Here is a 13,694-nt window from a genome sequence, read left to right as displayed (position 1 = left end):
CTATACATTTAAAAAGTCCAAACCAACCTTTTTTTTTCCCAGCTTAGACAGCCAATCGGAATCCAGCAAACTTTAAAGAGCGCGAAAATTTAAAACGGTAAAGAACTGCAGAGCGCGCTTATGGAACAATTTGAGGAATCATCAATCATGAACATTCTGAGCCAGCGAGGACCAGAATGACTTAGATGTTCTCGGGGGAGCATGGAAGGATATATTTTTAGTGTTTGTTGTGGTTAATCACGGGCTGATTCACGGGAAAAAACAAAGAAGAACGATCATGCGCTCACTTTCCTCCTCAATAGTGCTTTATATTCCTCTCTTCATAGACGCTTTTAAGAACAGGAAACATGAAAAGTGTTTTGCTTTCCCTCGCCTTGATTATGATCAGTAACAATTACAGTCATTCACACACTCTCGGGGAAATCCCAGTTAATCGTCTCATTTAGATATTTAAACAAAAAATATTGGCGAGATTACAGAATAAATTGCTTCCATTTTTTTGAGTAAAAATAACTACTAAAAGCTTCTGAATTTATATTATTGTAACCAAGTTCAAGTACTAAATTAAAACTGAAATAAAGCTAAATATAAAAAACAACTAAAAAGACAAACTTACTATACTTAAATTAAAAGCAAATTTAAAATATTAATACTAAAAAATACTTAATACTTTTTTATTATACATAAAAAATGGAGTTCATATTCTGATTGGAAACCTTAATTTCATTTTATATAGTTTCAATCCTCATTTTAAGTTTAGAAAAAAAACATAAAAATAGACCGTCTTTGCTAATGATACACACACACACTATCAATCTATCTATATACACTGTATATATTATACACTATTTTAACTGATAAATAAATATAATAATAATAAAAAATATATATCGAATTAAAAAAAAAAAAAATCAATTATCCAAAGAAACTTGCTGTACAAATGATATCTGCAGCAGACAATAAACCAAACACCCAAACTAGAATTATCATTTAATTTTATTCAATAAGCTTGTCATAAATTAAAGCACATTAAAATATTATTTTTTTGTGTGTTCAGAGTTACAAAGTAGATAGCAACATTTGTTGGTGGCCTGATCCATTTTCTCAAAGAAAACAAAGCGTTGCCAGCGAGGAACTTCGTAGCCTCATTGAACGGTTTCAAGCAGCTGATGTTGAGAAGATGAGAGAAGTTGAGCAGCCACTGCTGAGTCGATGCTGGATGAAGACAGATGAATTATTACACGATCACGACGGACAGGGTTTCACAAGCCACATTACATAAGGACAGGAGGCATTGGGACAGGGGAAGTGTCAGGAGGAGAACAAAAGGAGCAAATAAAGAAAACATAAAAGCACAAAAGTGTTTTAGAGTGAATAATATGCAACAAAGAACTCTGCATGATTTGCATGTATTAAAACCTGAAATACATGCTTACAATGATTCTGACAATGGAAACAAACACAATATTAGCTACAGGAAAATGAACACCAAAAATGTTCTTCGCTGCATCTCGCTAATCATGATGATGGCTAAATATGAAAGGGGAGTAAGCAGATGGGAATGATTGAAAACAGCTTGTTCAGTGTCTCTATGTGCAAGTCGAGTCTACAACATTTCATCTTTGTCCTCTGTGCTCTCTTTTGTTGCCGTAATAGTCCAATAATTATTGACTTTTTAACTTATTTTATCCTTAATTGTCTTTAAACACTCCCGCACAGAGCCACAGGCTTTGATTGGCTGGTGGTGCCAGGGGGCGTGTCTCTGCCTCTCTGCGGTCCAATCAAAGAGCTCCCTTGCTATAGTTGAGCCGCGGAACAGAAGCTAGCCTTAAACCTGGGGCCGGTTCTATGGGGTTCCTCCATTCTACTTCGACATCTGCTGCTGAATGTGAAGCAAGAACTCGTAATAAGAGAAGGCAGATTCAGTGCGGTCCTCCACGAGGTGCTGGAAAAAACTGGTCTTGGTCGAGGCATCGTCCCTTAAAGAAAAACAAGAATTGCATGAGGATTAAAGTCAACATGAAATCATCACTGGCCCTAATTTACTGTGAATGATTTATCTGTGCATGTGTCTTCCAATATTTCATCAAAATATTATTTATATATAAAATGATTTCAATTGCTGGTCTTTGAAAGGACAGTCAATCCAATTAAATAAATTCAAATAAAAGCGTTCATTTAAGAAGATATTTTTAAGAATTCTGGTAACCAAACAGTTTTGGGTCCCACTGACTTCCATAGTATAGACAAAAAAATTATTTAAAAAAATCACTTCATTACAATGAAAATGGAAAACATAAGAATAAAAGCTAATTTTCAAAGTATTTATAAATATCAGAATAGCGGAAAATACTATATTAACACTATGCATTATAAAAAACAAAAATAAGTTGGGATTATGACTGGAATGTTTTTTTTTTTAAATTCCTTTACATAATAATAATAAACTGAGTTGCCTGGTTAAACAAATGTAAATAATTACAGTAATTATACACATCCAAAATGTACAAATCTAATGCAACTGAAAGAAGACCGTCCAAAATCCATATTTAGATAGCTTCATGAATCCAGCTAACAAATTAAATATATATACAGCTTTCCACAGCATGCAGTCCAAAATAAAGATGTGAGAAGAGAGAGAAGCATGGCTTTGAAATCACGTAGTGATGTCTGGGTTATCCACATGCATATCTGAATATTCTAATATAGGATGTGTTGGGATATTAACATTTATCTACATGCTGAAGGCACTGCATATTAACAGTGTTTAGTTTCATGCTCAAATGCAATGCCTGAAGTTATTTGAGATCGTCATATTGCTTTTAGATGTTTCATTTTTTTAAATACTAATGTTATAATAATAACAACATCACCTAGCCTACATTGACCACCTGCATTAAATGGAGAAAAATCCTGGAATTTTTCCCTCCAAAACTCATCGGCTGATGAAACACAACATCTAAATCTTAGAAGACGTGGGGGTGAGTAAATAATCAGGAAATGTCATTTTTGGGTGAAGTATTACTTTAAAAATGCGAGAAATGTTGGTGGGCTCTTTAAAAGATGGATTTCAAAACCATGCAACATCCAAAAAAAACTTTCGAAGGAATGCAACTCCCACAGTGAGAGGAGGCAGTCTGTGATAGCTGAAAAACACACCATCCTCCCTCAGGAACAATATGCTGCCCTGTAACTATGAATAACAGCGGCGGAAAGGGAGAGATACAGAGATTGGGAAAGAAAGCTGTATGGGTTTAGGAGAAACACAGAGAGTAGACATACTTGACCACATGAAAAGCAGGAAGGAAGGTTCTAGACTCCAGCAGCCAAGAAATGAATGCTCGAGTTCGCTCTGAATACGTCGTCTGCAGCTCAGGGATCTCAGTCTGGAAAACAACAACAACAAACGGGTTTTCTATTAATCCCAAAATTATTTCTGCGATTGTCAATAAGATGAAAGCTAAAGCACTTTTGAGTGGCAAAAAAAAAAAAACAGATTAAATGATTTACAGATTAAATGAATTATATTTTATTATATTTAAAATTCATGACTCTGTTTGATTACCACCGTTATGATATGTATTAAATCTTTAAAAAAAATGTAAACACAACAGAATTTCTGAAATAAATCATTTATTTGTTGTGAAACTTATCGTAAAAAGTTTAGTATGGACTAAAGTTTTTATGGACACCTTCCTTCTTTCTTGTTTGTTGTTTGTTGCTTAAAAGATTAAAAAAAAAAAAAAAAAAAAAAAAAAAAACGGAAATCGGTATCGGATTCGGCCAGTTTGCTTGTAAAAAAAATCAGTATCGGAATCGGCCATGAAAAATCATGATCGGTGCATCCCTAAATGGAATCCATACAAACAAAAACACAGAATTACTTAATAAATAAAATGGAAACTCCATAGGGCCCCAAAAACATAACTACAATTTATTAAAAATGTATGGTAAGTTAATTCTATAAATTACAAATGACACTTTTGGTAACTAACATTAAATGTATTATTTAATAATAAAAAAAATACAATTAATAAAATTAATATAGAATCAAGTCCAGAAAAGAAAAAAGAAAAATTGGATTTGGGTAAAAATACAACTGATTTCATAGGGCCCTAAAATTGTTTTTTTTATACCTCATAATAAACTGTTAATTATATAAGTGAATGTTTTTTTTTTATTAATTAGACATGGTTTTTTATTACCAACATTAAAATGGAATTCAGAAAAATGTAAACAATAAAAACAAAAACATGGAGTACAGAAAAATCTAGTTAAATTTGTGGGGACAATAACCTGATATCTAAGTAACATTCAGATGTTTAGGACAGTGGTTTTTGTTTTGAAGCTGGAGTGAATTATGTGAGGTTTAGATCATTTAGAGAAAAGATACATGGCCCTCAATCCCCTCCAGGGTGAGATTAATCTCAACCGACAGTGACGCCTTCCAAAATGAAAAACAAATGAGCTGAACGAGAGACAAACTTTAGTTGATGTTCTAATGCTGATCAGAAGCAGCTTCTGTCTTTCATAACATGGAGATTCTGATCATATGAGCACAGAGTTTGAGAAACACGAGCCAAGGTGTCTGCGGCAGGAATGCTGTTTCAGCACGCAAGAGGCCATAGTCTATAAATCACTTCCCTGATGTTTCAACAACAACAAAAAAAGGCAACAAAAACAGTTTTTTTTTAATTATTTTTTAGTATCATTGATATACTGTTATAGTTTTGGAAATATTTAGAATCAATTTTTTTAGATATTTTCTATTAATAATTTAAATTTGAGTAATTTTGTCATTTTTAAGTTTTTTTTTTATTAAGCTTTAGTTTATTTAGGTTTACATTTTTAAGTACCTGCATATTATTTTATCTCTGTTAATTTTAATTTAATTTCAAGTAATGATTTTTTTTTTTTTAGGTTTTAGTTTAGGATAGTAATCTTTTCTTGTTTCTGACCCTCGAAATTAAACTGGTTGTTTGTGCTCCTTTGCTTTTAAGATGCATATGAATAAATGAGCTCTGCTATGACTTCAGTTCAAGCAGTCATTCATTAAGTCACTTAATATTAATAATGTGTGAATAGGTCGTACCTTTATAATGTCTAACTATGTAAGACTTTATGCTAATATGCTTGTGTTTGTGACATCAATGCAATGTGATTCCTGAAAATGTCATTTTGGCAGCTTTTTCAAAAGAGCAAGAAAACCCTGTTCCTCAGGATAAATATGATACGTCACCTTTAAAACAACAGGGTGAAAGACAATACTTACACAATACAATACACATACACACTCACCATGTTGGACGGTAAGGATGCATAATTTTGGAAGCCCAACACGTCACGTATGAACGTCTCATTACAGCCCTTCCCCACCCACAAATACATCACCTACAGAGCAGAGGGCAGAAACCACAGTGTAGAATTAATTAGAGAAGCTGTTGTAACACAGCAATGCTCTCTCCTGATAACTGATGTGGTTTTGTGCAGTAATGCTTACGCTGCCACAGTCCAAGAGGAAAGCCCCCTCTCTGGTGAGTTTCTCTGCAGTGAGCTGAAGTAAGGGAGGCTGAGGAATCACAGAGTCATTCAGGTGCAGCGCCGCCTACAGGACAGATATCACAGCAATTTAGTCTTCCCATCCCACACTTCAACATTATTGCCTACTTTTTTTAAAACAGGCTGTGTTATGTTTTTGTTTGTTTGTTGTAGTGCCACAATACAACTACAATTTAAGACTGAAAAAGATGTATAACAAAATGTTAGTAAATGTGTGTAAAAAAAAAATATATATATATATTTTTATAACTTTGTAAATGCCAGAAAATGATTACAGTTGGAAAAGTAAATCTATACTAACATCTGTTTAGGTTTTAAAGTAGGGTTGCACAATTAATTGAAATAAATCCAAAATCATGATTTAGGTCAAATAATCTTCTCAAACTGTATTGAGAAGCACTTATAAACTGATTGTTGACAACTAAAGAGACACTTTAAAGGCTTCCTGCAGTTTTCCACCAAAAAATTTATAAAATAAATGCTTGATGGTTTAACATTTGAAAATTAACAATTTAAGATAAACAGTACTATAACTTATTAAAAATAAATTACTTGTATAATAACAAAAAAGTAATAAAACTAAATATGATTTGTTATATATTATCTAATACTTATATATATTATATATATATATATATATAAATAATATATATATATATATATATATATATATATATATATTACTGCCGCATATTATAATAGTAAATAATACAATAGTAAACAATAGCAACAATGTACACTACAATAATTAATATTATTGTCATACTGATAAACCAATCAAAATATTTTTGGCCAAAAATATTTTGGCTAACACTTTGTTAATAATAATAAATGCATTAACAGCAATTAACCAATGAGAAATTCATTTGTTTCGGTATTTATTAATCTTTGTTAGTTAATAAAAATACAGGTGTTTCGTCATTAGTTCATGTTATCTCATGCCCATTATCTAAGGTTAACACACACAACATATGATTTTAATAATATATTGGTAAATGTTCAAATTAGGATTAACAGACTAATAAGTGCTTTTCATTGTTACATTTTTTTTTTAAATCACACAGCAATTTAGAGAAAACTAATAATACTGTCACTAATTAAAGGGCCAGCGCTCCCTAAAATAACCTGGGATTAAACCTGCTGCTCAAAGGCTCAACGGCAACAGATGGTGGTAAGGAATATTAATCGGTAGGGATGGACTCTACAATCCTGCGTCATTATATTCCACACCCGTATGAATGTGTGTTACCTGTTCGGTCATGTTGTCGATGCGGTAGAGGTCTGGATGAACCATGCGCATGATCTGCTGCAGTGGCTGGCTCTTTAACTCACACATGGAAAACACTCGCTCATCCAGACGGGTGCTGGTGCCGGTTCGCAGAGCTTTCTGAACGACCAAACACGCGACATATGAAGTATATCAAATGATTAACAGATGAATAAAACAATTTACATTCTGACATTACACATTCTGGAGAATGCAGTGACAAATTTTGCCTTGAACTTTTCCTCTTAAGAAACCGATTTGATCCTTTGAATGGTTTTTGAATTACATGTGGTTAGTAAGGGAATCACTTGTGGCGTATGTGCATTCAGCGCCCCCACCTGTTTGAGCAGAGCAAGTACATATAGAGGGAAGAGACGCAGGGCGGCAGGGGCGATCAGACCGGAGGGCTGGATGTTTGAGCCGTTAGCACGATATGCCGTTAAACAATCCACCACGGCATTAACTAACGCATCTCTGGCATCAGACAGACTGGAGGAGATGGAGCGATCGATAGCTGCGAACAGAGACAGAGATGATGTTTCCGCTTTTCAATGATGAAAACACAACTAAATTGCTCAAATTTGCTACTAAATGATGGATAAATAAAAGCGCAACAAATTTAAATGATCATTTGATCACATCTGTGCAACGCGTCAGAAAACATCATCATACTAGCAACAGGACACTCTGCACAATATATTGACGTAATATACTGCACTAAAAATGTCAATGTGTTTCTTCTGCTCACCCATGTTGGCCAGAAGGCATGAGATGGCCTGGATATCAGCTCCAGCAAACACTTCACTCAACTGACTGACAACCGGCAGACACAGAGTGTGCACTCGGATTCGACGTTTACCTGTCAATCATAAATGCATACCAATCTTTTTCAGTTTGTGGGAGTGGTCTGATGTTGTAAACATGTCAAAATGGATTAGTATAACTCCAAAAAATGCTTGATTACCTTTACTGGATGTGTAAAGAAGAGCAGCCTGAAAACAAGCGAGCGAAGTATCAGCTAAACTCTCCTCGATTGACATCTGCACAGCAAAACCAGAGTCTGGGTTCACGTTGGCCAGAGAGAGCAAATCAGTGGAGCGTACAAAGAAGTTGCCATGGAAAGTGTGGATGGACAAGCCTGTTGACCAATCAGAGAAAGTGTCATTAAAAAAAAAAGACATGAAATCACAAGGACCTGCGGATACTGGTTAATGGAAGTGTCATTCATAGCAACTGTGGCACAGAATTAGCTGGTGTAACTCCGCCCCCTCACCTTTGGTGCACCTGATCCTCATTACAGCTTCAAACCCGATCTTTCTGGTGAGGTATCGCTGCAGATCTTTCTGGAATTTCTGGGTCTGTGCGGGATTGTGAACATGATGGAAGGACGGGTAGTAAAAGACACTGCCGGCTGAGTATTTGGACACACATGCTGCACAAGAAGAAAAAAAAGTTTGTTTCACAACTTTAAGGCACATATAACTAAGAGCTGGGAAAAAAACCCATTAAGAGTGTGCATGTGTACCTAAAGAAGCCAGGTCTGAGTACTGGGAGCTCAGTAAGAACAGATCCACTCCGATCTGCTGTCCAGAACAGTCAAGAGCAAGTTTCTTGTAAAAGTCTGTAGCAGGACCCAAGTGCAGGACATTCTGAACACAAACAAGCAAACAAAACACTCAAAATGCTGAAACATTCACTGAAACATAATTATCTGCCAAACATAAATGCATGATATTAACTGAGTGTAAGGGAGAACAGCCCCAAATTTAGCCTTTGCAGCACTCACAGTTAATGGAATCATAAACTTTTGAGTTTAACAGTTCAATAATCACATAAGACCAATCCTGTTTTTTTTGTCCCCAAAATGTAAGGCCCATTAAAGGAATAGTTCACTTATTTTAACGATGTCCCTACAACGTTTCTGAGCCTTCAACATGATAGTTCCCTTAGTGTCTATGGAGGATCAGAAAGCTCTCAGATTTCATCAAAAATATCTTAATTTGTGTTCCCAATATGAACAAAGGTCTTACAAGGTTTGGAACGACACGACGGTGAGTAATTACATGACAGAACTTTCATTTTTGGGTGAACTATCCCTTTAAGACTTTTGCTATACTATTTATGACTTGTTTAGCAATTTCAGTTTGTACAAACTATATTTAGGACTTTTTTTTAAAAGACTTTTAAAGAAACTCTGAATATTTATAGCCAGAATATTTATGAAGTCACGACTTTAACAACTTGCTAAAGCCAATTTCTATTCTGGCAAATGTTAATTCCTTTATAACTGGTTGAAAAACTTCCCATGTTTAAATCACTGAGCATCCACTGATATGAATGGTTGCATTTATGCCTGAACAAGATCTGTTTAAGTTGAATGATGATTCAGGAGTGGTACCTTGGTGCTAGATCTGAGGTTGGGGTCTTCCCGTGACTGCAGGTGTCCAGCGCCGAGGGTGGGCAGCTGGGTCTGAAACACGGACACCCGACCTCCTGTAGGGGACATGAGTTTATACGCTGCCTGCAGAGCCGGACCCAGAGCGCTCTGGGTCTCACGTGTGTGCGTGAACATCCCCGGCAGTGCATTGAGCAGGTCCTTCACCAGCTGTGAGCGTATTCACAAACACACTTTCTGTCAGATAACGCAGCTGCAAAAACGGTGTCACATATCAAAGCTTGTGTGATACAGAGATATGAAGCCGGGAAATGGGAACACAAACACAGCTGACCTCGCACACATAAAGATACAAGGTCTTAAAATACAGAGAAAGAATGATAAGATTCAAACCTCTTTACTCTCTTTGAGATTCACCAGCAGACTGTCGTGTGTGGGGATGAAAACATCTAAGAAAATCACAAAAAAAGACACTCGATCACTCATCAGATGCAATGAAATGCTCCGTAGGGCTGTTATGAATGCACAATTTAAAAAAGGCAATAAAGTATAGTATATATGTGAAGTATATATGTGAAAACAATGATATATGACCAAATCCTGCAGCAAAAGCAATCATTAGTTGTGAAAAATGTCAGATAACATCAGATACTGTGCATTCAGATCAATAATAATAAACAATTAATATTATAATATGAATATATTCAAAATTAAGTAGAATAATAGAAATACAAAAACTGAATAGACTGCTTAATATATATATATATATATATATATATATATATATATATATATATATATATACATACATACACACAGAAAATAAATAACAATAGTAATATTCCAGACATAAACTACAAAAAATAGGAATTCAGAAATATAATTGTATAAATATATATTTATATAAATGTACGTGCACATACACACACACTGCTACTCTACTATATTTTAATTTTTTTTTCTAATTTATGTAAAGTTTTGTACAATTTAGGTGTGTAAATGGCTATTATCAATCAAAGTTGGCCAATTTGCATTTCTAAAACTTGATTATTTAGACAAAAGTCAGCCTAAATGTGCAAAGTCGGTGAACATACAAGGAAAAGTTAGTGAATCAGACAGAATTACCATCAATATCAGACACCACTAGCATCTGAGGCTGAGAAAGACCCTCCTGCAGGTTATAGAAGTGGACGGTGCTGTCAAACGTCACAAACCCGATGTGTGTACGAGTATCTCCGGGTAACCTGGGAGGGAGACACATACAGCCACCATCACATCTGAGGTGCGGGACAATCAAAAACATTGAATCAGCTGTAATATCTCACTTTTCAAGGTTGTCCAGTAATGACTGGCAAAACACATTCAAGTAGCCTGACTCCACAGCATTGTGGGATACATCCAACAAGAACAGGTACACAGCAGGCTGAGGAGGCCGAAGCTGGAGAGAGAAAGCAAATGTACATTAATGTTCGAGCGTAACATTAAAGGTCATTCAGACAGACACACACACACACACACACACTTACCATGTAATCAGAGGAAGCGATGAACTCCACCGTTGAATTCTGGACCTCTGGTCTCTTGTGAGGCTCACCATATGAACGAGTTACAGGGTTATACATGAACTCATCTGGAACTGATAGAGAAGACAATTTATCAGGACATATCCAAACCCTCATGAACATGTTAATGTGAGAAAACTGTTTATTTTAGATTATTTAATAGTAATTTATGGTACAACTATAACTGTATAACTGTAACAGGCTAAACTAGGGATTTCCAAACTTTTTTGTCGTCTGACATAAAAATTTTAATTGAAGGGTGAGATGATCTCAATTAATATTTCCGGTGAGGCATCAAGTTAATATTTTAATAATTTAACAATACATTTGCATGTTCCTCTAATAGCAGTTAATGGTCACATAACATTTAATCTTTTTTAAGAGTTTTATTTTGACCGTTTTCTTTTTAAACTGTTTCTTTTTAATACGACGTTCTTATGATTTCACTGATTTGCTTCATGAACCCTAGTTTGGGAAACACTAGATCAGACTAACTAAAGACTAAACAAACACAATTGTAAGACACTTACCATCATTGACTCTGTAACACAGATTACACTTCCACCTGCGCTGATCCAGAAACGAAACGAAAGGGTTTATATACGTCCGACACGAACGACAACGAACTATAGTGTTAGAGGTGATCACTGGTAACTGCTGCAGAGACAAAGAGAGAAAGTTAATGAGGAGATGATTAAACCTGCATTATCATGACCTAATGTTTGTTTCAGTAAAGCTCTAGATTAGACTGTTCTTTTTTATAACTCTTTAATGAATAAAAAGTTAAAATGAACAGCATTTATTTGAAATACACATGCTTGTAATATGTCTTTAATGTCAAGAAATGTTTAATTAAAAAAATACTTTTAAATGGAAGTGTACATTTATGAACTTCTACATAGCACATCAACCAGACCATGATTTTTATTTGGGCTTTTTGCTCCTACCGTTAAATCTCTGAAGGGATGGAGCAGTAATCCAAGAGGCAGACGAGCTTTGTTCAATAGCGCTTGAGTCTGAGGAATGTTAGTGAGAGTACAGCGAAAAGTGCTGGAAGAGACCGAAAGAGAGAGAAACTGTTAAACAAACCAAGCTGTTTTCTCATTCTGCACCTGTTGTGTGAAACCACAACTCTGACAAACACAAACGGGCGTCATCTCTCTGCTCTTACTTACTCGGGGCTGCAGTTGACCTTGCGCAGGTCATTGCTCAGGTTGGGCTCAGGTGGAGGTGCGCGTTTGGGAGGAAGGATGTTTCTCTCCTGGAGTAGATTCACGGGTCTCAAGGTTTCAGCCTCCTGTTCAGAAACGCCGCCGAGGCCTCCTAACGCTGACGACAGCTCAGACAGCGACGGGAAAGGCTACAAAAACACATACGCAACCATTTTACACACCTATTCCTGAATGACACACTTTCTGAATCCCAATCTAGTCAATACCTGCGAGTAAGGCTGGTATCCTGGTGGGTTGTACCCTCCGTGAGAGGGGGAGGGGTCTGGTTTGGGGGCGGGGTTTTGTTGGTAAGCAGGATGCACGGTTGGATAATTGTATCCGAAGGGTGGAGCTTGCTTGGCGGGGACACCAGCAGGAGGAGCTGCAAGATCTGGATAAAGAAAGAGAGAAAGCATTAGTGAATCACTCAAGTGCAGATCTGGCATTGAGATTTCTCAGTGAGCATTGTAAGGATTTACCCGAGTAACCGCCGCCCTCCAGAGACTCATAACTGTTAGGAACCGGAGAGGCACTGCCTGTGGTTGTAGAAGAGCTGTCTCCACCTGTGAGAGTTTAAAAGCACACAGATGATACACACACACACACACACACAGGATATACTTTAATGTTAAACAAATATAATTTTGAATGTAAAATATTTAACCATTTAATATAGTGTGTGTGTGTGTGTATATATATATATATATATATATATATATATATATATATATATATATATATATATATATATATATATATATATACACACACACCACACACACACACACACACACACACACACACACAGTCGTGGCCAAAAGTTTTGAGAATTACATAAATATTCGTTTTCAAAAAGTTTGCTGCTAAACTGCTTTTAGATCTCTGTTTCAGTTGCTTCTGTGATGTACTGAGATATAAGCACAAGCACATCATACGTTTCAAAGGCTTTTATCAACAATTACATGACATTTATGCAAAGAGTCAGTATTTGCAGTGTTGGCCCTTCTTTTTCAGGACCTGTGCAATTCGACTGGGCATGCTCTCAATCAACTTCTGGGCCAAATCCTGACTGATAGCAACCCATTCTTTCATAATGACTTCTTGGAGTTTTGTTAGAATTAGTGGGTTTTTGTTTGTCCACCCGGTTCTTGAGGATTGACCACAAGTTCTCAATGGGATTAAGATCTGGGGAGTTTCCAGCCATGGACCCAAAATTTCAAAATTCTGGTCCCCGAGCCACCTTAGTAATCACTTTTGGCATGGTGCTCCCATCGTGCTGGAAAATGCATTGTTCTTCACCAAACTGTTGTTGGATTGTTGGAAGAAGTTGCTGTTGGAGGGTGTTTTGGTATCATTCTTTATTCATGGCTGTGTTTTTGGGCAGAATTGTGAGTGAGTCCACTCCCTTGGATGAGAAGCCAACCCCACACATGAATGGTGTCAGGATGCTTTACTGTTGGCATGACACAGGACTGATGGTAGTGCTCACCATTTCTTCTCCGGACAAGCCTTTTTGCAGATGCCCCAATCAATCGGAAAGGGGCTTCATCGGAGAATATGACTTTGCCCCAGTCCCCAGCAGTCCATTCACTATACTTTCTGCAGAAGATCAATCTGTCCCTGATGTTTTTTTTTGGAGAGAAGTGGCTTCTTTGCTGCCCTTCTTGACACCAGGCCATCTTCCAAAAGTCTTGGCCTTA

The 13,694-nt window shown here is 36.2% G+C and overlaps 1 protein-coding gene across 1 annotated transcript; it reads right to left on the bottom strand.

The window, feature by feature from the left end:
- Positions 1–978: 978 nt before the first annotated feature.
- LOC113092186 (protein transport protein Sec24B-like) lies at positions 979–12,567 on the bottom strand (the record flags this gene model as incomplete). Its single annotated transcript, XM_026257801.1, has 20 exons — positions 979–1,979; positions 3,283–3,386; positions 5,299–5,391; positions 5,501–5,605; positions 6,809–6,946; positions 7,165–7,340; positions 7,575–7,685; positions 7,791–7,964; positions 8,100–8,258; positions 8,352–8,475; positions 9,225–9,431; positions 9,615–9,670; positions 10,347–10,465; positions 10,547–10,659; positions 10,748–10,857; positions 11,314–11,440; positions 11,731–11,833; positions 11,959–12,143; positions 12,222–12,385; positions 12,474–12,567. Coding segments are annotated over 20 exons (2,577 nt in total), but the record flags the coding sequence as incomplete, so codon positions are not given.
- Between the last annotated feature and the right edge of the window lie 1,127 nt (positions 12,568–13,694).

The sequence above is a fragment of the Carassius auratus genome, unplaced genomic scaffold (assembly GCF_003368295.1).
Source record: "Carassius auratus strain Wakin unplaced genomic scaffold, ASM336829v1 scaf_tig00214505, whole genome shotgun sequence".
NCBI lineage: Eukaryota > Metazoa > Chordata > Actinopteri > Cypriniformes > Cyprinidae > Carassius > Carassius auratus.
The sequence above is the reverse complement of the archived record's forward strand: the minus strand, read 5'-3'. Positions and strand labels throughout refer to the sequence as shown.